The sequence below is a fragment of the Artibeus jamaicensis genome, unplaced genomic scaffold (genome assembly GCF_021234435.1).
Source record: "Artibeus jamaicensis isolate MK-2021 breed Jamaican fruit bat unplaced genomic scaffold, CSHL_Jam_final contig_2259, whole genome shotgun sequence".
Lineage (NCBI taxonomy): Eukaryota > Metazoa > Chordata > Mammalia > Chiroptera > Phyllostomidae > Artibeus > Artibeus jamaicensis.
The window spans coordinates 8,201,144-8,228,940 of record NW_026521468.1 but is presented as its reverse complement, the minus strand read 5'-3'; the positions used below and the strand labels follow the sequence as shown (position 1 = coordinate 8,228,940).

Here is a 27,797-nt window from a genome sequence, read left to right as displayed (position 1 = left end):
GGGCAGCCCACCTGGCAGAAAACCGCTGTCCTGTGACGTGACAGGGACAGGTGGGAGGTCCTGGCACCTCCGTGGGGCGGAGCTGGCTGGCCCAGACAGCCCACCCAGTGTCACCAGCTCAAAGCGGAAGTGACTGGCCCTGTCCCCTCCCCAGCCCATGGCCCCAGCAGCCCCTGCGTGCGGGCGGGACTCACCGATGAGGGAGTTGAGGGCGGAGTAGGAGCTGACGCGCCGCATCTTGTCGATGGTCTCGAAGGACAGGATGTACTCCTCTGCGTCCGGGCTGCCCAGTGTGCTGCTGGCGCTGCTGCTGGTGCTCAGGTTCCCGGGGGAGAACGCCACCGCGCCACCGGCTGCCGAGCCGCGGGGAGGACATCAGTGCGGAGCACCCACCCGGCTCTAGGCCCCACAACCACTGGGATTGTGGCGCGTGACTGAGGCGTGTGGTTCACCCCACCCCCAATCTCAGGAGACCCGGAAGGGCCGTGGGGTCCTGGGGGCTGCACTGCCATTGCCAGGCTGCCCTGTTACAGCAGGAATGGGGCGGCCCCTGTCCACACAAAACGCGTCCGACCCAGGGACCCGGTTCTCAGCAGCTTACACTCCTCCGTCAAGCTCAGGTTCTGCAAAGACTTGTTCAGGCTCCTGGCCGTGGTGACCGCGCGGATGTTCCCGTAGGAGCTCACGGCGCGCAGCCTGGGGGTGCAGGGGCCGTCCCGCACCGGCGTCAGACTCCCGCCCTCTGTGGGGAGAGGGGGAGAGAAGTGTCCGCGGCCAGCTTCAGCCGCCAGCAGGCCGGGGCCAGGCGCACCCCGCAAGAGCAGGGGTGGGGCGGGGCAAGGAGCAGGGGCTGTGCTGGTCACTTTGTGAGCGGGCAGTGACGGAAGGTGCAGGGCTGGCCACGTGGCCACACCGGGCGCTCGGCCTGCTGGTGCCGGCAGGACCCGTCTACTGGCCCCGGCCGCCCTCCGGCAGGGGCACAGCTGTTTCCACAGAGCGTGGCAGCCCCTCGGTGCACTAACAGCCGTGACGTCTCCGCTGCTGCTCACGGCCCTGTTCCCGCAGAGCCGGCTGTGCGCCGGGCGGGGCAGGCGGGACCAGGAGACAGGAGGTCGACAAGGGCCAACTGTGTGCTGCTCTCTGAGACCCTGGTGGCACCTTCAATACTTCCCCAAATTTGATTTCCAAAAAGGGTGAAAGGAGGGAAGAATCGAAGGGTCAGAGCAGCTCCCTCCCTGCACGTCTGTGCCTCCTGGTGCCAGGGGTACAGGGACCACAGAGCCACGCGGAGCTGGCACTGCAGTGGTGAGGACTGGACACCTGGGCCCGAGTTCGTGAAACCGAGAGGCTGCCGACGGCTCCAACAGCGGGTCCCCGTCTGGCCGACACTCACAGGTGGGGGCCGTACCTGTGGTCGCAGGAGAAGGCAGCGGGTAGTTCTTCTCCTCCTCCATGAACTGCAAGGCCACAGAGCAGAAGTTGCTTTCGTACTGCACAACCAGGTGAGTCAGTGCCACCACCAGCTCCTGCCGAGAGGAACAAGGACAGTCACTCTCTCCATGGCTGTGACATGCTGTGGAGAAGCAGTGACACCTGAAGTTCACGCCGAGCGCTGGAGTCACCGCAGAAGAGAGAAAATAAGGACCAAACTCTGCGCTCGGTATCCGCAGCAATGACTTCCGGCGCCTTCCGGTGAAGCACTGGGTCGGTGTGAGCACCAGCCTCTCAGCGAGGGGTGGGGGGGGGGGTGTGTGTGTCAAGGTAAAGTCAAGATCAGGCCACCAGCCATGGGCCACCTCCAGGAGGGCACTGAATGCCCTTGAGAATGACCCATGGGAGACGATGGGGTGAAGACCCACCAATGGAAAGTGCCTCTCCTGAGTGGGAGAGGACAGGCCTTGCTGACTGTCACCAAGCCTAGGCTGGCGCCCCTGGCAGGCCCACGGTGGCTGAGCCGCCCGCCTTGCCCTTGGTGAAGCAGCTCTAACCCGACACGGTGACGGCCTCCCCACCAACCCAGGCTCGCTGAGCCCTCAGTCTGTGGGCCCGACAGGTCCACCCTCCTCAGCCCGGGAGGTGGGCACTGCAGACCCTCACAACCACAGGGAAGCAAAGCGGGAGGGTCGGTGCAGCGCTGCACTGGGGCCGCCTCAGCGCTCACAGTCGGTCCCACTCAGCACGCAGCTCGGCCTCACCCGGCTGCCTCTGGCCCCTCATGCCCACTGCCCTCCGGCTCTGGGCCTTGTCACCTGCCGGTCCTCTGCTGGGGAAGGCTCCCCAGGGTCCTGGGGTCAGCTAGGCACTTCCTTCATCTCCGCCCAGGAGCCCCCCAGGACGCTCTCCGCCTCCCTTCTCTCTTCCCTCTCCTCCCACGCAGGACCACGCAGGACCCCCTGCCACACCACTTCTTTCGCTGCTCAGTCTCCGCCCCACCCCCACCTCCCAGTGTGTGCTCCTGAGAGAAGCGCCAGGGACGGTCACCACTGGGTCACAGGCCTGGGGGCCCAGGCCGGCCACACAGGACAGCAAGTGACCAGCTCCCATCAGTAGTGCATCCTCCCGCCTGCTGCCATCATGTACCCCCAGGCTTCCCTGGCACACACGGCCTGCTGTGGACGGCTGGGCAGGGCCCAGGCCGCACACGCCCGGGAGGCCGTGGACACTTGGAGCTACCAAGAGGTGTGAGGCGCTGCCTGGAGCCTGGCCCCTCCCCCACCCAGGGGCCCCCGAAGCTTGGCCCTCAGCCAGTGACCACCAGGCCCCCTAGTGGCCCTTTCAGATGGGGGCGGACGGGGGACCTCGCTCGCTGTGCTGTGCCAGGTTCCGAGCAGCGTGAGACCCGGACGGAAACTACGCTGTTGCCCCACTGAGACCAGGGGTGTCTCCTGCTCTGTCCGTGGTCTGTTCGCCTGACACAAGAGGTGGGACACACCCCCGCCCCGCCCCACGTTCCCAGGCTGCACAGCCCGCCACACGGACGCCAGGAGTTGGCTGGGGAAACACCCTGTGTGAGCAAGCACAGAGTGTGTGGCGGCGGGGCGGGGCGGGGCGACTTCACAGGGGCTTGACCCTGCCACGCACCTTCCGGACCACGGGGCTCCCGTCACTGATGAGTTGCGCCAGCATCATGGCCACGTTGTGGTCGATGGTGGTGGAGTGGTCGGTCCTCTCCGCGGAGTTGCCCACGAAGGTGCCCAGGGCGAAGACGGCCGCACAGCGCACCTGTGGGAGGGGCCGGTCACAGCCCCGCCCCCCGCCCGTGCAGGCCCTTGGGCGGGGCTCCCGCAGGGCCTGCTGCCCCCGCCCTGCCGGTGGGGGCGGAGGGGAAACGGGGGAGGGGCCTCACGGACCCCAGTGGCCCTAGCTCGAGGGGCAGGTGGCGGTGAGGGAGAAAGGGTTCAGGGGACAGGCAGTGGGGGTGGTTTCTGGACACCGGGAAGCACCCAAAGCAGGCCCTGCTGCAGGCACTGTCCCCCCAGTGCCCGGTGGGCCCACCAGCACCAAGGACCCCGCTGGCAGCGACACTACGGCCTGGCCCGGGGTCGAGGGACAGACCCACCTCGGGAATGGGGTCGGAGAGGAGGCTGCAGAGCTTCTCGTGGGCGCTGTCCCGCACCCCACACCACCTGGCCGAGTCGAAGTTCTGCCAGATGCGCCCCAGGCAGATGGCCACCCACTGGCGCAGGAGGGGGTGGGGGTCGCTGAGCTGCTCCAGGCAGATGGCGATGAGGTTGCCCTGGAGGCAGGCCTCCTGCGAGGTACGGGGGACACACGTGGGGGACTCACGCAACTGGGGTCATGGCCCTGGCATTTCTCAGGGAGGTCTCCGTATGTTCCTCATTTTAAATCTCTCCAATCTCAGTTCGCCCTGAGGATGCCGGCTAAACACAGGGGTGGCCCCGTTCCCTAAGGGTGACTGTTCAACTAGACACTCAGGACAACGGTCCCCACGGTCCCTGAGTGCGGCAGCTGCAGCCCCACCGCCTGTGGCCAGCAGGAGGCCAGGGTGCGATGTGGGGGCAGGGGCCGTGCAGCGCCACTCACCTGCCCCGTGTTGTAATTGTTGACGATCACCGCGAGGATGAAGGCCGTCATGGTCCGGTGCTCGGCCTGGAAAACAGAGGTCACGCTCGTCCCAAACTCGCCCCCAGCACCGCGGAGACACCCGCTCAGGGTCCCTGGTGGCGAGCGTGGAGCCTGTGTGGGCCCGGCAGCCCCAGGCGGGGCCGGTTGTGGGTGTCCACTATAGGCGGCCCTGGCGGCCCCTGGCCAAGTGCGTGCTGCAAAACGAGCCCTCGTGCGGCTTGGTCTCTTCTCCTGCCCGGGCTCCTGGGGCCCCTCGGGCCCTTCCCACGGCCTCTGCTGGCTCCGGGTCGGGCCCTGCTCCACACAGAGCCGCACCTGCCTCCCTCGGGTTCACGGGTTCACGGCGGGGGTGGGGGGGGGCCTGGCTCTGAGTGCCCGGCCCCCGCACGCCTGCCCTGCCCCCCGTCCTGACCCCACGTGGCTGACGGTCCTCCATCTCGTTTACAAGCAACGTGCGGGCCAACGCCTGTGCTTCCTGCCTCCTCCTGCACGCGGCTTCCTGGGGGCTTGACGTCCTGCGGGCTCGCGGGCGTTACAAGGATCTTGGGTTGAGGGTGAGCCCGTCTCTGACAATGCGCTGGCTCCGCCCTCATTCTTGGCGACACTTCTGCTGGGCTGAGACTTCAGGGCGACAGCAGCTCCCCCAACGCCTGAAAGGCCCCCCGTGCCTCTGCTGTCTGCTGGAGCTGATGATGTCACGGTCCCTCCAGGACAAACAGGCTTCTGTCCTGGACACTCCCGCCTCTGGTGGACGCCTCGGTCACCACAGCTCTTTGTGCAGCTTGTTCTCACTGGACCTTCTCAAATCCACTGCGCTTTCCACGTCTGGCTTCCGCCCTCCGCAGGTCGCTCCCTGGCCGCGCCCGCCCCACTGCCCACCTCTGCGCAGGCTCTGCCGCACTGACTGCTCCGTCCCTGCCCCCACGCCCCCGAGAGCACCTGGCCGGTCACCTGACGGAGGGGGAAAAGGTCAGAATACACGGTTTCCTGTGACAGGAACAAGAGTACTTCTCAAGAAACAATACAATGGTTTCTTCGTTGACATAATTAAAACAAATTGTTTCTTCCAACCACTTTAAAAATATTTTTAAAATTTATTTATAGAGAGAAGAAATAGAAAGGAGAGAGAAACATCCATGTGTAGTTGCCTCTCGAGTGCCCCCTACTGGGGACCTGGCCCGCAACCCAGGCACGTGCCCTGACTGGGAACTGAACCAGAGACCCTTTGGTTCCCAGGCCGGCGCTCAGTCCGCTGAGCCACACCTGCCGGGCTGTTTCTTCCAACCGTCTTACGTGCGCTCACACCGACTCTTCATCTCTTCCAGGTGTGTCTGTTCCTTTCTCAGCGCGGCTCCCTGGCGGGGGGGGGGGCGGCGGAGGTTCCGGATGAGTCTCCCGTCCTGTTCCAGCTTCCCAGCCGTGGAAGTATCGCTGAGCAAAGGTCACGCCTGTGCCTCTCCCGGACCCCTGGGGGTGCAGCGACCCTGAACTGAAGGGGTCTTGGTTTGTTTCTGGGCAGGTGGCCCCTGTAGCCTGTCCTCTGCGAGCACAGGCCCGCGGTGGCCCCAGCCCTAGGCTGGGCCTATCCTCGTGCTTTCTGCCCAGCGGGGCGGCCCACCTGGAATGATCGGGGCGCAAGCACTTGGCGGCTCCAGCTGTCAGCAGGGTGTCGAGTCTGTGTCTCTGGCCGTCTGCCTGTGTCCTCTGCCGTGGGGACGCCGGGGCCACTGTGGTGTCCCTGCTCGCTTCCCTCTGTTGCGCCTCTGACCTCTCTCATTGGTTTTTGGCGTTGGGGGTTTCCCTTCCCTCTCGTTGGACAGGGCCGTGCCCCCGAGTCTGGGTGTGCCTGCGGCCGGAGCCGCCCCTTCGTGCCGGCCGAGCCCGCGCACGCTGCAGGTCCGGTCCAGCGTTGCTCCACCCGGTTCCCCGTGTGCCCGCCGACCCTGAAGAGCGGGGCTGCTCCCTACACTCAGGGCCTCGCCCGGGACTGTCCACGACGACGCGCACACGCCTAAGTCTGAACACGCGAGTGCCACCTGCCACTTACACGGTGGCCCCCCGTCTGGTGCTCCCTGTGTTTTCTACCAGCCTCTGGTTTAAGAGACCAGCTGGGGCCTACTGTGCACAGAACTCCTTTCCGTAGCTGCAGCCGCCGCAGGCCGCGTGATCGCGCCGTCACCCTCCACGCGACCTCGGGTGCCCACTGTGCCCTCGTCACCGTGCTCGGAGCTGGAGTCAGGGGATCCAGACACTGGTCGGAACTGCCACAGGGGTTATGGTGCCTGCTTTTCACGGACTGCTGAGCTTCAGCGATTTAATATTAAAATCTAAACTCCTTCCCCCTTCTCTCCCTGACGCCTGAGGCGTGTTGGCGTCCCGGCGCGTCCCTGAACCATCGCTGTGCACATGACCTGTCACATTGGCGTCCCGGTGGGTGGGGTGGGGGATGGGATTCTAGCGCATGGTGACACTGTGCTGAGGAGAAGGGACTGACACCCACAAAAGTTGGGGCCATCCGGACTCTCACTTAGACACAGTGCTGAGGTGGCCACCAAGACCTGCGCCGTCTGAGCGGGGCAGCCGCCGCAGTGTGAACATGGCCCCTGAAGCGTGGCCGCCCGCTGGGGGGGCGAGGGACCCTGCTCCAGAGCCGCTACAGGGGCTGCTGCAGCGTGACGGGAGCAGAGGCAGATGACAGGGATCTTGAGCCGCCCACGGGAGGGTGCCGGGCCTTACCGGCATGTAGGGGTCGGCCAAGACCGAGAGGAAGTATTTGTGTCCGCTGTCTTTCACCAGGTCCGCTTGGCATGACTGCGGAGAGGAGACACGGGAGACGTGTGAACACGAGTGCCTGGGGGAGCCGCCCTGCGCGCCGTGGAGTGGGGACCGATGCGCGCTCCGACCGCTTGTGCCTCGGAGCCTCGCTGCAGAGCACGGCCGGAGCGGCTGCTCCTGGGCACTCGCAGGGCGCCATTCTCTGGGGACTGGACTGTGTGCCCCCAGGTGAGGAGCCTGGGCAACAGGCCGGGGGGGCCCGAGGGGAAGCATGTGGTCTCTCCAGGACAACAGGAGGGCCCACCGCGCCCCAGACCAGGCCCGGGACGGCCCGGGACGGGGAGTGTGGGGCACAAGGCCTACTCACGCTGTCCACAGCCAGGATCTTGGCCCAGATGAAGACGAGCAGCGGCCGCAGCTCCCGCGCGGAGCTCTGCAGCAGCTTGAGCACGTAGGGGAAGATGCCCACGGACAGCGCCTGCGGGGACGGGGCGGTGTCGGTGGGGCAGGTGGCTGCGCCCTGGGGTCCCCGTCCTGGTCCAGGCGGCCATGCTCGCTCTGGGCAGCAGGGCGGGTCCCACACTACGACCTGCACATGTGGGACCATGTAGAACACATCGGCCCGGCTCCGAGAGCCACACGTGCACAGGGGACAGACCTTCAGACAAAGACCAGCCCCAGGGAGGGCCTCCCGGGCCTGGCTCCTGGCCACGCATCACCTCTGTGGGGGGCGCCTCTCTGCTCCTCGGCAGGGGGCTCAGAGAGAAGGTGGCATCCTGGGACAGGGAGGCAGACCCTGTGACGCTGACCCTGTCAGCTCTGCGCTGCCCTGGTCTCAGGTCTGCTGGACCCAACAGCGGGTCCCGGGCCCGTGGCAACGTGGTGCCGCGTCCCGCTAGAGGCCTGCCCACGAGGACGAGCCTTCGCCTCTGGGCCAGTCTGTGCCTGCGACAGTGCCCAGTTTATCCAGCAAGTCACGGGGTTCCAACTGGCATGTGTGTGATTCATTTTTTATTTTAATTAACCACGTGAAAGAGAATCTCTCTGGAACGTTACTGGTACACGTTCCCCGCCTCCTCTTCCGTGGAGACGGAGTGACAGGCCGGTGCGGACCTGGTGGCCTCCCAGCCCCACAGTCTCCTTCTGCGTGGACTCTCACCAGTTGTGTGACTCTCGGACACCACACAACGACAAGACTCAGTGCCCACGTGCGGAGACCAGCCGACACCCACGTGTGCACCCCAGGCTCGGCGCAGTGCTGGCCGCAGCGGCCCCCCGCCCACACGAGCCTGGCCGCCCGGAGCGCAGCGGTGCCGCCAACGCTCACCTGCGAACACTCTCGTCTTTACAAACGGCTCCCTTACGAGAACCAGGGCCACGCACCGTCACTTCCCCCAGAAACTCGAGCAAGCGCCTGTGCTGACGTGAGACGCTCAGCTACGTTCCTGGCTGCTTCACCAGCAGATGTTTCATGCTCTAACTTTCGACCCGTTTGCAGACAGGACCACCTCAGGTCCGCACGTTGCAACTGCTGATGGTCCCTGAACCCCCTCGGTCCGCAGACCCCGCCACAGCCCTCCCCTCCTCTGATCTGCTGGAGGGTCAGGTTGCTTCTGGCTCCCTTCCTGCCAGTCCTCCCTGCTGTCTCTGCTCTCTGAAGAGTGACGGGGGAGCTGTGACAGCACTGTGCCCAGAGCCAGGGTGAGGGGGGCCGTCCCGCGTGGGGCTGGACCACTGCCCGAAGGCCATGGGCTGGCAGCACTTCCCCCCTTTGAAGGGGACACCTCGTAACAGCAGAGAGGACTGGAGGGCAAAGCCACGTGAGATGACGTGGTCACACCGCATCCTCCCAGGGCCTCACGGACGCGTGGCCGTCCCCACATTGCCCTCGGCCCCACGGCCACATTGCTCTTCAGGTGGGACACGCAGCGGAGACACGCACCAGGCTCACTGCCCAGGGGCCCAGGTCCAGGAACCGCCCCAGCAAGTCCAGGGCCCTCAGCCGGTGCACCTGGCTCAGCAGCACCTGGGGAGGAAGGAGACAGCGTCACTGCGGGGCTGTGGGGCCCAGGCCTGGTCACCAAGGCGGGGGTTCCTTCCCGGCGGCGGCTCCGCGCGGACGGGCCGCACTTGGAAGCACACGGCTGGCGGCGCTGTGGTGCGCAGACCCCCGACGCCACAGAGGCCGCCGCGGACGGCCCCTCACCCCTTCTGCAGGAGACCGGCCGCCGCTGCCCGTCTGCCTCCTTTCCCACCCAGCGCCACACCGTGGCCCTCGCTCGGAGCCAGCGACTGTGGCCTCCTTGGCCCCGTGGGCCCTGTGGCAGCCCAACCCCGCACCTATGAGGACGTCATGATGCACCGGCGTGGCGCTGCTGACAGGTGAGTCACTGTCACCTCCTGCTGCCACAGACACGCTGGTGGGTGTGTCTCTGAACACGCAAGCCACCCCTTCCCCAGGACATGGGCGGGGCCGGCCCAGCGGTGCACGCGTGCACCTCCCCCGCCCCACCAGCCTGCGCTGCCCACGGGCCCCCCCAGTGCCGCAGACGCGGGTTTTCTGAGCTGCCCTCCCCGGGGCCATGACTCCAGCTGTGTCCTGCCTTCTTAACTCACAAAACAAGAGGAATGTGGGGGTTTTACACGAAGTAACAGATAAGGTCTGGAATGAGGCGACGGGTGAAGCCGGGGCCAGGCCCTGAGGCCAGGCTGGGAGTGCCGGGCGGGCGGCTGGCAGGGGGCCAGGCGGGCAGACCCGTGGCGAACAGGGAGGCGGCAGTGGAACCGAGGGACAGGAGGACTCGGCCACGTCCCCGGCTGCCAGAAGGGGCACCACAGGACCCGAGGGAGGACCCAAGGGCGTGGGGGCGCACATCCTGCTGGAGTCGCAGGGAGGGTGGCAGAGCGGAACAGGATGGGACTGGGGGTGGGGACGTGGGGCGGCCAGAGCCGTTCCTCCGTGAAGAGGCGGACGTGGCGACAGGAACAGGGTCGGGGTGCAGGGGGGACCCAGGTGGCGGAGGGGGGTGTTTCCTGAGAGCACCATGTTCCTGAGAAGGTCTCTCTGAGGAGGGGGTTGGGAGCGGCCCTGGTTGGGGGTCCAGCGTGGGTGTCTGGGCTGCACCAGGCAGCCCAACCTCAGGGAAGCGGGGGGGGGAGCAGAAGAGGAGGTTGCCGGGTGGAGCCCGTCCCCGGGGGGGCTGCTGCCACCCCAATTCATGGTGGTCTCTGAGGGCAAGGCTCTGGTTTGAGGGGCTGACATGCTCCCCTGAATACGTGAGCCCATGTGATGTGTGGCTGCCCCTGGGCACATCTGAGAGCGGCATTTGGGGGTGCATCGCTGGACGGGGGTGCCGTGGGCTGGGTTGAGCTCCCTGATGGTTCCATCTCCTCACGGTGCCTTAAACGGCTTCAGCTCTGGAAACTGCAGATCCTTCATCAAGGGACGAGGGGGCCGTGGGACTTGGGCGTCTTCTCTGACACTATGGGCCGCAAGGCGCACAGGAAGCAGGAAGTGCCTGCATCCCCATCTCCAGGGTGGACTTCGCCCGCCTCCAGCCGCACCCGGGCAGCGGCGTTCACTTTGGAAGAACCCGAAACTGCCAGAGGACCAAGGTTCTCTCTGCGCCGGGTGAGAGGCGGTCTCCCTGCTGACTAGCGTGTGAGAGTGGCTGCAGTCCGCAAAACAGACCCTGAACACGCCGAAGCTCCCGTTTTGTTTTTTTTGGTAAAAGGTGGAGCAGCACGCAAGGCAGGAAATGCAGCTCAAGGCTCACGCGTGTCTTCCTCGGGCACCGCAGGAAGGGGTGGGAGCATGTCACGGCCCGGCGGTGCTGCCCGTGGGGGAGGAGCCCCTTTGGAGGAGCGACCCGCACTGTCTCAGACCTGGTGCCGGGGGCCCCCGGTGATGCGGAGACGTCAGCAGAGCACCCTGGGAAACGCCAAGGGCGTTCTTTCAAGTCACGGGGGTCCGACCTCCGGGCCCCTCTGGGCCGCCCTGGGAGAAGGGTGGTCCTGGCCACACATCAAGTTCCTTGTGACACGCAATCACGAAGACAAAACCCCAAATCCCGTGTTTCTGGCAGATTTTCGATTTCGTGCTGGGCACATTCACGGCCCCTCTGGGCCGCAGGCTGGACGTCCCTCTTCAAACACGACAGGGTCTTCCTGGTTCCTTCTGTGGGTCTGGTTTTAAAAACTGCCAGATGTAAGTTACTTCCATAATTAGGACAGGCCTTTGTTTCTGTTCACACCGAACACGGTTCCCAGGTCAGACTGCCTGGGTCGCGGGGAGCACCGAGGAAACGCCGGGGGCCGGGGTGCCCCACGGGGTCCATCGAGGTGGCGAGGGACCCTGCTACCTCGGTGCCGCGACCTCTGAGCCGCACCCTCTTCACATGCGAGGAGCTCGGCCTCCGGGCTCAGACGTGTCAGTCGCGTGGCTGCCTTACACTGGACTCTGAGCGCGGGTGGACCGCAGGCCAGTGCCTGGGAGCCCGAGGGTCACGGGCCTGGGGCCGAGGCGGGGACCACGTGCGGCTGCAGCGCCTGGCTCAGTCTGCGGCCCCGACTCCCGGTGCTGTCAGAGCAGAGACCGTCTGTAAATCCAGCGGCACAGTGAACGCTGAGGGCCTTCTCCTGTGAGGCCCAAACCGACGGGCAAGCTGATACCGTCCTAGAAAAGCCCGCTCCCCTTCTCCTCCGCCTGGAGCCTCGCCGCAGACCACCTGGCAGCGAGACGGTCAATGCAAGGCTGGGCAGAGCCACCTGACATCTGGCCTCGCTGGGCTTCTAGAATCCTCCCCCCCATCCATTCTGCTGAGCTCAGGCTGGCTGGAGACAGTTCATGTTTGTGCTGACGTCTTCAGGAGGGGCTACACGCTGCTGGCCCGAGGAGACAGTGTCCTTGAGTGGATGGCCACCAGCTAACGCCTGAGCTTCTGAGTCGGGGGAAGCCCTGGCTTGTGTGACAGCAGTGGGGACCGGAAAGGCTGCAGAGCCCGCAGTAAAACCCTGCACCCGGGGCCGCACCAGCACACGAGGACAGCTTATGGGTAATGGGGTCCAGACCTGGGTGGGAACAAAGTCTGCCTCAGGGGACCGTGGGGTGGCCCCTGCGCTCCTAAGAACAAAGCAGGCACGACTGCATGGGCGGAGGGGGCAGGCACCCCGCACCTGTCTCCCCGTCCCCCCGGAGTTGAGGTGCCTGCGAGGGTGCGCTGTGTGGAGGCGAGGCAGGGCCTGCTGTGTGCCGTGAGGCCAAGCAGAAACGTCCCCCTTTCCCGGCAGTGCCCCCCCTTCTCCCCACATCAGAGATGGCTGCATCAGGTCTCCTCTTCCCCAAGGGAGTGCCGGCCGGGAACGGAACGGGAGAGCAGTCGACAGGAAGCCACTTACAGCAGGATGCTCGCCAGACGGAGCGCCAGGCTCCCCCCGCTCTGCGCCGCTCCACACCCGCCCCGCAGAGCGCCCCTCCACTGCCTCCCGCCGCTGTCGGACCAGGGAGGCCGCACACAGGCCGTAGGCTCTGCCCGGCACCGCTGCCGCCCTGACACCCGCCCGTCCGGCTTCCCTCACCCGCAGCCACCTTCCCATGCTCGTCTTCTGCAAAATGGGTGCTTTTCTGTTTTGTTGTCACTGCTTTTTTCTGGTTTTGAAATGTCTGTTCACGGCTCGCCTTGCAAACACAGGCGAGCCTGGAACTGACCTGGATGCACATGAAATGGCGATCGCTCTGCGTCCTCCTCACCGGGTCGGGAAGCAGCGCAGCCCCAGGGACACATCGCGGCACGCGGGGACCGTACCGCATTCTGGCAACATCATCCCCACTTCCCTCCTCCGAACCTGCTTTCGGCTGAGGTCCTGGCACACGGTCTGGAACCGGGGGGACCTCAGCCGCGCTGCTCAGAGCCTGCACGTGGCCGACACGGGCAGAGTGGGTTCGTGGCGGTGTCCACGTGGCAACGGAGGGAGCTCCTGGCCAGGGAGGCTGGCCGTGCGTCCCTCATGGTGCAGCCCCGCCCCCAGGCAGGCGCACGAGGGGGCTCACTCCTGGTTCATGAAGGCTGTAGGGGCTCTCGCTCCTCAGCCCCCCACAGCCACAGGAGAGATGGGGCGGAAAACACTGTTTCAGGAGCCGATGTGGGCTTTCCCCCAACAGCCTCTGACGGGCCTGTGTGACCTCTTTCCAACGCTTCCCGACGGCCCAGGCCCAGCACCCAGGGCCCCCAGGCCCCGGACTAAGCATCCCCAGCCGCTCACCTGTAGGACGATGGGAAGTTGCTCGGGCGGGCTCCTGTTCTCCACGCCCATGGTCAGCCACACCTGGAACGCGGTCAGCTGCTCGGCAAAGAAGGGGCTGTGCTGGGGGACAGACAGAGGGGCATGAGTCAGAGAGCTGCCCTCCTGGAGGCTGCGTGACCCCCGTACCTGCCACCCTCATGTCCAGTCACCACTCTGGGTGGCGCCGCCATCCCAGCGATAAGGGGCAGGCAGGGCGGCAGCAGAGCAGGCACTCGGGTGAGCCGCCCAGCGGAGCTGTGGGCTGCACCCAGACCGGAAGTGGGTGAGGGAGACGGGGCGAGTCCTTGGGGCAGGAGTGAGCTAAGGGCAGGGGTGCAGGGGACAGCGGGGTCTGGGGAGCTGCTGTGCCCAAAAAGTGTGAACGAGACCAAGAAGCCAGTGCCAGGCCTGCCTCAGTCACCCAGCCCCTCCCCAGTTCGCCGGGATTCCTCCCAAACGCAGAGTGCGGCTCTCGCAGGTTAGAGGACGAGGGAGGCGTGTGGCCGGCCGGCATGGTGCCGCGCGGAACGGAGGCGAGACTGGACCGGCCGCTCCACCAGACTCCCCGACGGTGCAGCACAGACCATGCATGGCGCACAGAGCCCGGAGCACGGGGGTTTGACTCTGTGCACCCCTGGCTGCCCCAAATGCCTCCCAGGCCCTCTGGGTCCTGACGAGGGATGGGCACACGGACTTGCTGTCCCACCCTCAGTGAGTGGATTCCGAAACCATATCAGCTCGATGGCACCGGGCCCCACCTATGCACGGGGGCGGGGCCCGGACTCTTCGGGGACTGAGCCTGACACCTCAGAGGCACCGCCACTGGGCCCAGGTCTTAACACTCCCAAGCACAGGCGGCACGTGGCCCGTGGCGGACGGGGAGCGTGCACTAAGAAAAGCAGACCAGGACGCAACGCGCGATGGGCGGCATTTCCTCAGAGCCAGCCACTTCAAAAGCCGACGTGGGCCCCTGGCTGAGGCGTCTTTTCAGCTGAGTGGTGGTGGGCACGGCACCTGGCCGACCACGCAGGGCCTGGGGTGGGAGCTCACCCGAAACGCGGTGCCTTCCTCGATGATCGTGGGCAGCTGGGAGAGGCAGATGTCCACTGCCAGGTCCCAGGCTTGCCTGTGGGGAGAACAGAGGACACCTGGCATCAGCGAGGGCTCCGAGGCCAGGACCCTGGACAGAGGAGAGCAGAGGCCAGGCCGGGCCACACCGTGGCCCCGGAGCCCGTGGTGGGCAGCACAGCAGACCACCTTGTCTGTGGCATCTCGTCTTGTTAAATCAAAATGAGAAAGCAGCTCACGGACAATGAAGGGGCTCTTCCGCCCCGACCCGAGAGTCCCCAGCATGGCAGCCGTCCACACTAAGGGCGCAGCTGCGACTCCAGGTGGCTGGGCCGGGGAGCCTCACACGCCAGTGTGCCACGCAACGCCGGGCTCCGCCACGCGCTTCATCGGACAGGCCAGTGTGAGTGGGAGAAAGGAGGTCTGCCCAAGGACCCCTTACCCCCCAGTGCCGGCCGTCCACCCCCGGAGTCAGGGCTGGCCCCTCCAACCTGCCAGCACCATCGGGCCCAGAAGCCACGCCCTGGCGCGGCCTGACCAGGAGCCCACGCAGACCGGGTGGAGACTGGACAGCGGCTCCGTCACCCCCACAGGGTCCCTGGGGGAGGGGCCCACGCAGCCTGTCCTTTCCATGCCCGCCCCTGCCCTTTTACTAAAGGCTGCTCGTGGGCACAAGGGGCAGTACGCGCTTGTCCAGTTTCCAGGGCTGCAACGGCTCCTCCGGGGCAGCCTCCTGGGACTCCAGGTCACGCCACACAAGCAAAGCCCTACCTGTGGGGGCGGCGCCTTTTCCCGTGGCTGCACACGGGGGTGAACGATGGAAAACACAGACGCCCAGGAGCATGGGGACCAGGTGGGGTGAACAGGCAGGAGTGGGTGTGGTGTGGGTGCTGGGGTCCCCAGGACTGTGAAGGGAGGAGCTGCTCGGGGCCACCGGCTGGAGGGCGCAGCTGAGGGGGAGGACAGGAGCCGAGTTCCAGCCCCACGGGGGTGCGTGGGGGACGGATGGAAGCTGTAGGAAGAGCCGAGCCCTGCTGACCGCGGTGTGGTCAGACACCCCTGCGGGCCGGTGAGGTACGGCCAACCCCAGGCGGGTGAGTGGAGGCGGCGGCTGGCGCTGGGCCAGGCAGTCAGCCTCCTCCCTGGGCCTTGGGACGTTCATCTTCCCACGAGGAAAGGGTCCGATGCGAGGACCTCAGTGTCCCTGCTGCAGCCTAGAATGACGCGGCACAACGCCAGTGTTCTCTGCTAGGGCGTTCCATCACTGGATGGGAACAGACGGTCCTCTCCAGGGCAAAATCGAGAGAAACCCGGTGTCTCAACTTGGCATTCTCGTCAGGGGGAGTTGGCGGCGAGGCCTGGGGGTCTCACAGCCGTGGATGGGCTGGTCCCCAGGCAGCTGCACCCCCACGGCTGTGCCCCAGTGAGAGGGCAGGGTCAGGAGAGGCTGGGAGGCTCTGGGGGGCGGGCCAGGCTCACTGCAGTCTCGGCCTCCGGGTTCCCTTCCGCCTTCCGGCTCAGGGGGGCCCCTGCCTGGAAACCGTGCCTCTGAGGCCAGAGCTGGGGTTTCCAGGAAACAGGCGGGGCCAGGAGGCAAGTGTCCCGGGCTGTGGCCCCGACTGCCAGATGGACCGGTGGGCACGGGTCACCGCCGCCGAGAAATGCGAGGGTTCCCAACGGGCTGAAACTGAGCGCGAAGGGGACCTGCTCCCTGGTGCCTCCCGTCACAGTAAACGGGAGCGGCTCCGAGCCACTGTCTGTCAGCGCCTGTCTGAGGCAAGGACGAGTGGCCACCGCTGTGCTGACCTCCACTTTCGATGCACTTTGTTCTCCTCGGAGACCCCTGCCCCGCTAAGAAGGCAACCCCCCCCCCCCACTGAAGGGCTGCAAACACTCGATGTCAACGATTCGTCCCCAGTTAGTGTCCGACCACCTGGGTGGTGGGTGCCCTCCGTCTGTTCTCGAGGGGGGGGGCGCTCTAGGCCTGTCCCGAAGGGTTCGGCAGAGCGCACGCCTCAGGCGGCCCCCAGAGCCCCCAGTGCCGGGCGGCCGCGGGCCTGGGAGGCAGCGTCAGCCTAAGCGGAACTCTCGAGCGAGCTCCGCCCCCAGGACAGGTTTGTGCAGGGCGCCGGCCCCTTGGGATGGAGTCCAAGTCCCTGCGCCCCAGAGAACAGGCTCTGCATGCCATGGTGGGGGGGGGGGGAAGGTGGGCGGAAACGGGGCCCCATGGGTGAGCGGCCCGAGGGTGCCAGCGCCAGCCCCCGCGTGGAGAAGCAGGCCCCGTGCACTGGATGCGGGCTGTGGGGCAACGAGACGCAGTGCCCAACTGCAGAGCATGTGATTGGGGCTAAGCCCACCCCTGATCCAGCCTGCCAGGGAGGGGCAAGTCCACCGGGTCTGAGGCCCCCGGGGTGGGGCGGGGCCCAGCGGTCACCAAGTGTCGCAGTGTCCCTCATCTTCTGAACGATTTCATGAAGGAACACCGGTGCTTCCCCTCCCAGTGGGCTTCTCCCGGGACATGTGCAGCGTGGCAGTCGACTGTCACATTTGCGCGGAGGCAGTGTGCTGCTTGGGGCCGCTCGGGAAGTGCGGCGTCCTTCTGTGTGACATGCCTGGCAGCAGAGGAACCCTGAGGACCCAGGGTCCTCTGGGATCCTCCGTGCTGACTCCCACTCGCTCACCAGCACTGTGGGGACACCGCAGCCAGACTCCGAGCTGCAGGGTATGCTGCTGGGGCAGCCTGAGGGGACAGTTCTGGGACAGCGAGCCCCACAGAGAGCAAGAGCCTGCGTCGCTAGTGTGTTGTTAGGGTGACGCCGCTCGTGGCACCTGGAGGAAAGCCCTCGAGCTCCGCAGGCCTGAGACTCGCGGGCGCCGGCACCACCCTGGGCCCCAGGGCTGGTGGCCAGCCCTCTGCTCTCGTGGTGCCCTTACCCGAGCGCCCGCACAAGACCGGAGAAGCCACACCGCCGGGAGAACATTGCCACGCGCCTGGCGCCAGCCCGTGAGCACTCACCACATGGCGTGCATGTAGGTGGGGGGCAGGCGCGGGCTGCTGACCGGCGTGCAGTTGTACGACCGCATGATCCTCTCCGCCAGCAGGAAGTTCCGGAACAGACTGGCCACCAGCAGGTCCTGCCGGAAGAGCTTCTGGAAGAGATCTGCAGGCGGGGGGCGTGAGCACGCGTCTCCTGGGACCACGTCCATGCCACGTTCTCGTCCTTCAAACACCTGCCCAGCCAGCGGGGCCCCGTCGGCAGCAGACACACGTCCCCACACAGACCCGTGGGAGCACAGACCGGCGGCCCCTCAAACACGGCCTCGCAGCTGCCACCGTGCCTGCAGGACACTCGGACAGGCCAATGGTTGCGAGGAGGAAGGGCCCTCGCTCCGCCTGGAAGGTTGCTACTGAGGATCAGAGAGACGCTGCGTCCGGTCCACTGCCCGCCCCTGTGCTCAGCACCCGGCCCCTCTCACTGGCACGGTGGCCCCAGGGGCCTCGCCTTCTGCCCTCCACCTCGACGGCTTTCCTCTCGGTGCAGAACCCACCCCGCCCACTGCACTCTCCCGAGTCCCAGGCCCTGGCCCGTGGCAGCCCCCCCCCAGCTCCGGGCCGGCAGCCTCACCCCGAGGGAGCACGTTCCAGGCGATGGTGTCTGTGATGGCTGTGAAGATCCAGTTCAGCTCGCCCAGGGGCGTCCTCCTGTCGTTCAGGCGGCCAGGAATCCTGGGAGACACGGTGCGTTTCCGTTAGTGGCTGCAGAAACACAGCTGCAGACCTGGGCAGGGCATCTGGTCACGCCGAGAGGAGCCCTTTACCTGGCCAGGATTCTTGGGACTCACGGACATCTACCTTTACCTCTCAGAACATGGTAAACGTTCTGAGTCTCACCCGGGTCTGAACAGTACAGGGTGTGGGGCAGCCACGCTGGCTGCCCACAGGCTCACGGCCTCCACTTGCATCACACAGGGAACTCTCCCTCCCAAATAGAAAGTACCTACAGGGACCTGGTCCCAAGACTAGAGCGCCGCCCTGCTGGGCACCAGATCCCACAGACTGATGATTCTGGCCCCAGTGGCTCGCCCAGGGCACTGAGTCTGCCCGAGCCACCTGGGGACACAGGGCGTCTAGACTGGGTGCTAGGGGTGATGCCCTCCATCACACGCCGCTTCCTGCAGGAAGCCCTCCTCACTTCACCACGGACACTTTGTGCCAGGACCAGAAGAAGAAGACACGAGGAAGCAGGACAACACTCAGAGAAGGGCAACCCGGCACTGCCGCTCGACAGAGGTCCAAGGTCTCGGAGGAAAGGCCGCCCTACTGAGAACAAAGCCCTGCTGCCCCCGGAGACCGGCTCTGGCGCAGTCCACACGTTCATCACTGACTCGGAGACGTGGGCGGCAGGGGTGCTGCGGCACCACGTGAGAGTCGGGTCGGCCGGGGAACCACTGCGGTCCTCGGCCTGGGCTCCGAGGAGTCCCCGAGGCTTAGATGACATTCCGGAACTGGTGGCTTAGGTGACTCACCATCAGCCCACGGAGAACAGCTAGACAGGCCGTGTGGGAACCTTTCTGAAGTCAGTGGGGGTCTGGCCAGGCCTGAGAGGGAAGCCCCAGGTTTAATCCAGTGTTGAGACCAAGCAGGACCCAGAGGCGGGGACTCGGGGCCGAGGGCGGACTCACTGCCACGAGCCCGAGCCGGGGCCTCAGGGACCCCAAGGAGACGGCACTCTGAGAAACTCCCTCAGCTTTGAGCCGGGGCTCAGGATGCGCCAGAAACAACCAAGACCTCACAGCCTCGTTTCACTCCCGCTCTCCGCACGATTCTCACGCTCAGTTGCAGCCTTTAATAACAAAGAAATGGGTATTTACTGGGAACCTGAAATACGCCTGAAACCAAGAAAGACAACTGACAAGAGGAAGAGGGCAGAGAAGTCGTTCAATGGTGATATCGGATTTCACAATAATTTTACTTCCTACGCTCAAGGAATTAAAGAATAGCTAGAAACTCGGGCAGAGGACCAGAAACTATGAGATAATGACTGCACATTTAAGAATTCCCAGAACTTGTCAGTACAGCGCATCGAACTAAGAAGCCAACAGAGGGCTGAACAGCAGAGCAGAGCGCCGAAGACGGAGATGGAAGACGGGACCGAGAAACCACTTGGGGCGGAAGGCTGGGACTTCGGAAATGGGGTGGAAACCGCAGGGAGACGCGACACGCGCACACTGGGGTCCCGGAGGGAGGGGCGGAGGGGCAGGGAGGGAGGCGGCGTTCACGGATGCAGTGGCCGAGGACGTCCCACCACGACAAGAGATGTCGGGTGCAGCGTCTTGCTCATGCCAGCTGCGGGACGAGGTGGTGCGGACCGGGAGTCCTGTCTCAGGGCCCTGCAGACCAGGCGTGCACGCTCAGGGCAGCAGGTCCCGCGCTGCCCGGGGCAGCTCTCCCTGCGGGCTGGTGAGGTCCTCACCCTGAAGAGAGCGTCCTCAACGATCCCATCGTGGGGCCCACCCGCCCAGCCTCACTGACCCTGTGACCTTCACTCCCACAGGCCCCATCTGCAAACCCTGTGTCACACTGGGCTTCAGCATACGACACAGTTCAGTCCCCGGGGCTCAGGTGCAGGAAGTGCTCTAGTCACAAAGCCAGACAGGGACAAGGACGCCCGCACAGGCACATCAGAATCAACTGTGGAACCCAAGACTGAGAGAAATACCTAAAAACAGCCAGAAAAAATGCATGTGTTCTTTGTGGGAACAAAAATCACAATTTAATGCAATTAGATGCATTAAAAAATGCATCTGATCCTTTGCGGATTAGTTGGGGGCTGGTCGAGCGACAAAAGCCAGCGGTTTTTCCAGACAGAATGTGATAGAAAATACTGTGTGGAGAACGGGGACCGACCACCAGGAAGAGCAAAGAGCGCTCTCAGAAGATGGGGACGGGTGCGCGGCAAGGAAGGAGCAGAGGCGGGAGCCGCCACACCCCAGGCTCGGATGCGGCCTTTGTGGGGGAGCCTGCGGCCGTGCCTCCTGGACAGTGGATGAGGCCGCTGCCCCTCAGAATTCGGGTGCCGGAAGCTTTAACCAAACGGTAGTGAGTCAGGTCCGCAACGTGCCAGAGGGCCACACACCGTGACCAAATGGGGTTTGCCACAGCCACGCAAGGTCTGTTCAAGTTAACGACAGTGGGGCGTCGGCAACGCCACGCAGCACATCAGTGGAGCAGAGGCGAACAGCACCGTATCGGCAGACGCGGAAAGGCGCGCAGGGAACTTCAACACCCACTCGAGACAGAAGCTCCCAGAAAACTAAGTCTGGACGGAAACTTTCTCAACCTGATTCAGGGCATCTACAGAAAACTCACAGCCCACCTGTTACTTAATGACGGCAGATACGATGCTTCCCCTCTAATGGGTCCTCAACTGAGATTAGGGTCTGGACGCCCGGCTCCATCCCTCCTATTAACATTGTACTGGAGGCATTAGCCAGTGCAACAACACGAGAAAAAGGAATTAAGGACCTCAAGAGTGGAAAGAAGGAAGCAGGACTGTGGATGAAGCACCACGAACAAAGTATTACGTACTTGCAGATGAAGCGTCGTGTCTGAGGAAGAGCTTCCAGAACCTATAAAACAGCTGTTCCGGCTAGTGAGTGAAGTTGAGCAAGGCTGTAGGAAATGGGGTTTTCATCTGAAAAGCAACTGCATTTCTACACACTATCATCGAACAACTGAAAACAGAAATTACCTTAATAAAATATCTGCAAGGTATGAACAGCTAAAACTGCACGGCGCCGAGGCAACCAAACCGGTGCTGCAGCCGTGATGGTGGTAGCGGTGCTGCTCCGGGGGGCGTTCCTGCCCCACCAGCAGCCCATAGTCTGTGCGGACCGCGAGGTCACGGTCTTCGCCACTTTAGAGGGCAGTAACACAAAGTGAGCAAGAATCCCAGACAGAGGTGTTCTGTGGCTGTCAAGGCCAACGGCACGCACACCTCGGCCCCTAGCAGAACACAGCAGCGCGCCCGTGGTTTACAAGCCGATGGAGGGGAGAGCGGAGGCGTGCGGTGGCCACATCAACCAGAAGGATGGCAAGGAAGGAGAAACGAGGGAGGCAGAAAAAAAACTGGGGAAAAACCCAAGAAAGCAAAGGATGACAGATTTAAGCACAAATGTGTCAATCATTACACTAAACATAAAAAGACTAGACACTTCAATTAAAGTCAGCAATTTTCAGCCTGGAGTTAAAACAAAAGTCGATGATGTCCTGCTAAAAAGGAGGGCGCCTTGGAGATCTATGTAAGGACACGGAAATGCACGTCCAGGACACTGGCCCAGACACGCGCGAGGATGAGGACACTGACCACAGGGTGGCCACGCTGCCATCCCACAGAGGGGAGCCCGGGCCCCACCAGGAACCGAGAGCAGCATTTCTGGGTGATGGACGGTTCTATTCAACCCCGCCCCGCCAGGAACAGGAATGGGCTTCCGACTAAAAGTCAAGTGACAGCAAACTGTCACGATGATTTTTTAACGAGGAGGGAGGAGGAAGCCGAGATGGATGTGTCAGTGACGTGTGTGGAGATGGGGTAGGTTGTGGGAGCCCAGAACAGGGCAGCAGGCGGAGGGCAGAGTAGGGACTGGGGACTGCGCTGGGGAGGGTGACCCTACGTCCGTGGCTCGGACGGCAGCTAATGGATGGGCACTGGGGGTGGGGGGAGGACTCAGACGTCCTGATCACAGGTCCTGGAGGGAAATGCACTTTGCACGGTGACACCTACACACCTGCGTGCAAACACGCACTCAACAACGGAGCCAGAGAACGTTTGTGTTACTAGGAAAATAAAGCACGAGGACTGACTCATCCAGCGGATCTGACACCTCTGATGGGCTGGGCCCCGCAGCTCAGAAGACACTGATGTGAATGGAGCTCTTGCTAATTTCTCCAGCGAGACACCGACTCGGGTCATCACAACTGTTTGGTGGTGAACACAGCACCTATGAGATGCTAGCATTGCAAAATTACATAACTCTACCTCAAAATAACGGACTTTAAAACACCCCCCGGGTAGTGTGCCGGCGGTGAGCCTCCGTGGTGAAAGGCGTGCGCCCTCGGGCCCCTCCCTCTGCGCACACTACCCCCACAGAACACGGGCTGCTCAACCTTCCTTCTGGGGCAAACGCAGAAAACATGCCTTCGCATTCGGAAGGGAAGGGAGAGATGAGCTCCCCGCTCGCTGGCGAGCAGGAGCTAACACAACCCCGGAGACAAACGCCTGTTACTGAGTTTTCTACAGAACGAGGAGCCGCTGCTGGTGCTGCAGCCAGACGCCACGCCAGGCACGGAGAGCAGCCCGCTGGAGGCAGGAGACAACCTCGCGGGGGTGCTCCAGGTCAGAGAGAAGAGAGTGGAGGGCTTCCCACGCGCTTGCTCAGTGCATCCGCTGCGCAGGAAAGCAGAGCCTTCTCTGTCACAGGGTGCAGGCTCCAAGACCCCCAGAAGTGAATCTGAGCCTACGTCCATTTTTGAAGCATTTCCCGGACAAGCTGATGTCCTAGGGGACATTTTCTGGGAGCTACAGTCCCGGGAGGCGGGCAGGAGACGCCTCCGCTAGGCAGCTGGGTGGCCTTGCTGGAGAGGGAGCGCCCTGGGAGATGTCGGCATGAGGAAGGCGGGGGGTGCAGGTCCAGTGGAGGGGAGCAGGCCTCCTCAGCAGTGAGCCTGAAGGTCCCACCTTCCCGATTTCACGGAGGTTGCTGTCACCTCCCCTACAGCCTCAGCTGGCCCCGATCTTCCCAGGGCTGCCCGCTGCCTGGGTGGGGCAGGACTGCTGGAGCCTCGTTAGAAATCCCGACTCTTCATGTGAATTTGCTGGAAGACCACAGAAATGACAATTTCCCAATACAAGCAGGCTGTGTCTACTGTTCTTGACCTTCTGGGGTCCTTTTCCTGAGTTTCCCTGGCATTGAACAGATGTGAGCTCCTCCTCTTCCTCCCAGGTGCCCAGTGTCCTTGTCAAATAACCGGCCACCCCGCCCACACTGAAGACGCCCCCCCACTTCGCCTTTCTCCTATGCACAGCAATCCGTCTTTGGAGGCCAGACTCCTGAACACACAAAGCTCATGCCACCTCCCTCCCAAGACCTTTCCCAACGTGTCCCCAACCAGGGCGAACCTCTCATCCCTCCAAGACCCAGTGAGAACGTGCAGGACGTCAGGAGGTGCTGTGGCGGGGGCAGAGGGGGTCGGGCGGGCTACGTGGCCTCCCTGAGACTCGGCCAGCTCACCTCCGCCCCGGCCCCACCGGGGACGGAAGAGCGGAAAGAGTCAACATGTCACGGGAGCACAGGCCCCGGGGCACGGCAAGGGCTCAGGGATCACAGCTGCTCCCACCCATCTGTTCGACCCCTGCCCTCACGTTTTCAGGTAAATTAAGTCTGACGTGGCCTTTCTGTGGACTGGAGCATCGGGACCATTAGAGGAAGGGCTCTGGACGTGCTGTTGCCACGTGGAGCCGAGAGCGGGACCCAGCACACGGCGACCTCAGCCGCCGCTCGCAGAGCGGGAGGCCGGGAGGCCCGGGAAACCAGTGTGCGGCTCCCACGTGCGGCAGACCAGTCAAAGCTGGCACCTCGGGCACGGCCGTCAGCCTCAGGGTCAGAAGACACTGCTTCACTTGGAGGGGGCGAGCCCCGCTCTGCGAAGGGGACAGCGCTGTGACCACGACTCTGCCCTTTTCCTTCCCTGTGTCCTGGCCGGCGGAGTCTGAGGTGAGGATGGAGGTGACAGCCACGGCTCCCTTGGGACTGCTGGGTGGACAGAGAGCTAACACACAGCAGTAGCGGCAGGTCGGGCGCGAGTGCACAGACCCAGGGACTGGTCAGTGACACTGGTCCTCGCCCCCCAATGTAGCAGCCAGCCCCAGGCTGCTGGGGTAGGAGCCTGCTCTGGAGCTGGACCAGCAGCCCACAGGAGGGTCCAGCAGAATGAGAACGGAGGTGGGAGGTGGGAGGTGGGGACAAGCAAGGGGCGGGCACTGGTCCAGGAAGGTGAAAGAGGCCGGGCCCCACCTGCTCAGTCAAGTGGCGGCTGTGTGAGCACCGAAGATGCGCTGAGCTGTCCTGTTGGGGGGCTGAGGCCACCACCAGGAAGGACCCTGGTGCCCAGTGGGCCCCTCACTCTGACGCCCCGCAGGGCTGCCCCGTCCGCCTCTATCAGAAGCAGCAGGAGGGCCTGCAGGGCCCCGGGGGGCCGAGGGGTGGACCCCGGGTCGCAGTGGTGACAGTGCAGGGCCCTGAGGCTGGGCGCCGATCAGACAGCAAAGGCCAGGAGTTTGGCCCCACTGTGTGGGGCACCCTGAGTGGGACACCCCGAGTGGGACACGGAAGCCCCTCGGAGGCCCCAGAACCCACAGCCTTGTCTCTAAACTGAGCCCCTCACACTGGCTCGTCTGGACACACCTGGCAGCTGAGGTGGGTATGAGCCCAACACAGTGGGGACCAGGCCCCCCTCAAGGCCCCTGCCAACGCAGCAGTGTCAGCGAGCGAGGGCCAGGCTGATGAACGAGCCTGTGTGCCGCGCCCCTCGCTGGCAACAGCGCCCCAGGGACAGCACTCGGGGCTGGCTGGCAGTGGCAGGGGGCCCGTGCCTGCTCCGTCGCAGCAGCCCACTTCCGAGTGTCTCCCCCTCTCCACCGCACGGCCTCTCGGGCTTTGCCTTCCCACTTCACGTCTGAATGAGCTCCAGTGAGTCATCGCTCATCGGATAGGCAAGTGGCAGGCGCTAACGAATTACTGATTTTTCACCTTCCACCAGCCGCTGTGATGTATTTATGTCGGAAACAAAGGCGCTGTCTGAAGGAGGACGGCATCTTTTGACAGCTTTCCTTTCAAACGTAATATGTGTGCATGACGCCCAGCTGACAGCCGACAAAATTCTAATCACAGCAGCTGAGCCCACCGGTGTCGCCAGCCCCTCGGACCCCCCACTCCGCTGGCCTCCAGGACAAGACGCCCTGCCCCTTTCTGGAGGCCCAGGGGGTGGGGACAGCAACGGCACACAGCACACCCTCCTCCTCCGCCCCCCGGGGAGACGCTGAGCAGGCTCCTTGCAGCCTCCACAGCTCAGTCTCATTTCAAAACGCAGAGGCTGCCTCTGGAAGGCTCCAGGCAGGCAGGAGCGCTGGCTGAAGCCCTTGGGCAGCACCCGGCACACAGTAGGTGCTCAGTGAGAGGTACCCGCTACTACTCTTCCTAGTTTCCAGCCACAGGGACCATGGCCACTCTCAGTTCTCAGGCACCAGCTCGTGCGCCTTCCTGCACTCTCCTCCTGCCCCCCCCCCCGCACTCAGCATAACGGGGGTGAATTGGGCAAGGTTGGAGCCCAGCTCTGGGGCCAAGGCCAGGGCCGTCCTCAAGGCCAGCACCGTCCTGGGCAGCAGGGGCTGCACTGCGGCTTCGAAGGGCAGGGCTCCTCCCTCAGTGCCTCCAAGACCCCGGGCTGGGAGCTATTTAAAATGCACTGTTTACAAAATCAAGGGTAATTATGGATAGTTTTTGGTCTGCTCCGCGCCTGTTGCGCACTCAGAGCCTCATGGCGCGGGTTCAGCGTCCCTGACTCCCGGAGCTTCCGAGACCCAACATGTCTCCCGCTGCTTAAGTGTTTCTTCACTATGTCTTGGGGTTGAAAAACGTCCCTTCGTTTCCAAGCATGGATCTTGCCGCCACGCTCGGCGAGGGCTGAGAATGTGGATTTGCGCTGCAGCGGCAAGACGTTCCCCATCAGGCCGCGAGGTTTGCGGAGAGAATGAGAAATCGGGGCACTCGACGAGGCTCCCTGTAATTTACTTCCAGCCACAGCAGCTTAATGAGAAAACGAACTCCTCCCCGTCTTTGAAGACCGCTAAGTCATCATCTCTCTCTCACACGCACACACGCATTCTGCCCACATCCCGGCCCTCGTCGTAGGCCCAGGCTCTGAACAGCACGTGTTTGGCACAGGCGACTGCGGTGGCAGAGGCTGGGCGGGATTTGCACTGGGTGCCTGGGGCTTGGCCACGGGGCTGCCTGTGAGCAGTGCGGGGCTGGCGCCTGCGGGGACAGCGGAGTGTGCGGGGTGCGGGCCCCAGAGGCCTCAGCACACAGAGCCACATGGGTGGGGGGACAGCCACGCGGGAGCCGCACACATCGTGAGCCCCCGCGGCCTGCGTGCGCCAGGACGATAGTGCACAGGGGCCCGGGGAGCGGTGGGCAGAGGGCGGCCAGGCCCCACTCACCTCCCTTGCAGTCCCTGAAGCTGAAGAACGCAAATCAATGACATGGGCCTGCACTGCAACTTCACCTCTGCATCGGGACTGGTCATCCTGGTCCGGAGTCACAGAGATCAGAGTCGCCTTTGAGTGGCAGGTGACAGAGAGCTCTCAGTGGCAGAGCATCGAGTGGGGAGTGGAGACAAGAGAATAAAACTGCGAAGCCTGTGTCCAGGAGCCTTCCAAAAGGGCAGTCAGTCAGCTCCGAACGACGGCCCAGCCGGTGTGAGGTCTGTGTATTGCCAGAGGCCCTGACATGGGTCTACCGTGCCAACACAGCCCCCAGGACTCCGAATAGCGTGGAGGTGCCATCAGGAGGTGCGGGGCACATGGGGGGTTGCCCGGCTCACGGCCCTGGGCCCAGAGCTCACCCACAGCTTTGTCCACACTGTGCAATCAGCTTATTAAATCTCTGAAAGTGTTAAAATTTTATATTTGAAATGTTCTGTGGCTTCTCCAAACATCAGCTACTGACACATTTTAACAAAGGAAACACGCCCGGCCCTGCTGGGGCAGGTGGGCAGGCCCCACACAGCCTGGCTCCAAACTACTTTGTGGGAGGCTGAGGCTGCGGCTGCGTTGGTTACACAGTCCTAATGGGGCCCCAGGGGGCTGAGCCCAGCGAGTGCAGACCAGACCCAACCAGCCCCAGCGAGGAGGGGCTGCCACCCGGAGCGGCAGCCACCGGGAGCGGCAACCGAGAGCTATGCCTCCAGAAAATGATAATGAAATGGATGAAAGTAACGAACAGCTTCCGAACACAGAAGGCCCGGCCCCGGGAGACTAGGAAATGCAGAAGGGCTGCACTTCAGCTGAGCCGGGGGCTGCTCGCTGACGGTGTTTCTTCTGAGAGACGGCGAGAAACGCTGGGCGGAAGCCTGAAAGTTACAGCATGGAGTCCTGCCTGGTGCGGCTCAGCTGACCGAGTGCTGGCCTACGAACCAGAGCCATCGGTTCGACTCCCAGTCAGGGCACGTGCCTGGGTTGCAGGCCAGGTCCCCAGTAGCACGGGTCCCCAGGCGCACGAGAGGCAACCACACACTGATGCTTCTTTCCCTCTCTTTCTCCCTCCCTTCCCCTCTAAAAACCATAAATAAATCTTATAAATGCACGTAGAATGACAGCACTTCCTTTTCAGAGGACAAAGCATCCCAGCCAGTTGCTTCTGCAGGAGCAGACAGGCCGGCGGCCGGGCTACCTGGCGGTGCCCTCCGTCTCGCTGTCCTCCAGGGCCGGGCGGAATTTCTGTAGAATCCCAGAGTTTGGAACTTGTCC

At 63.9% G+C, this 27,797-nt stretch overlaps 1 protein-coding gene across 3 annotated transcripts in view; it reads right to left on the bottom strand.

The window, feature by feature from the left end:
- Nucleotides 1-27,797, bottom strand: part of RPTOR (regulatory associated protein of MTOR complex 1) — a 136,580-nt gene that overhangs the window by 23,365 nt on the left and 85,418 nt on the right. For all 3 annotated transcript variants that reach the window (XM_053659819.1, XM_037157754.2, XM_053659820.1), the window contains 13 exons: nt 17,838-17,938; nt 17,228-17,372; nt 14,194-14,269; nt 13,123-13,224; nt 8,804-8,887; nt 7,229-7,339; nt 6,823-6,897; nt 4,045-4,110; nt 3,560-3,751; nt 3,082-3,222; nt 1,409-1,526; nt 602-742; nt 195-353 (listed from right to left, as the gene is read on the bottom strand). In XM_053659819.1, the coding sequence (XP_053515794.1) occupies nt 195-353; nt 602-742; nt 1,409-1,526; nt 3,082-3,222; nt 3,560-3,751; nt 4,045-4,110; nt 6,823-6,897; nt 7,229-7,339; nt 8,804-8,887; nt 13,123-13,224; nt 14,194-14,269; nt 17,228-17,372; nt 17,838-17,938 (1,511 nt within the window). The remainder of the gene's footprint in view (nt 1-194; nt 354-601; nt 743-1,408; nt 1,527-3,081; nt 3,223-3,559; nt 3,752-4,044; nt 4,111-6,822; nt 6,898-7,228; nt 7,340-8,803; nt 8,888-13,122; nt 13,225-14,193; nt 14,270-17,227; nt 17,373-17,837; nt 17,939-27,797) is intronic.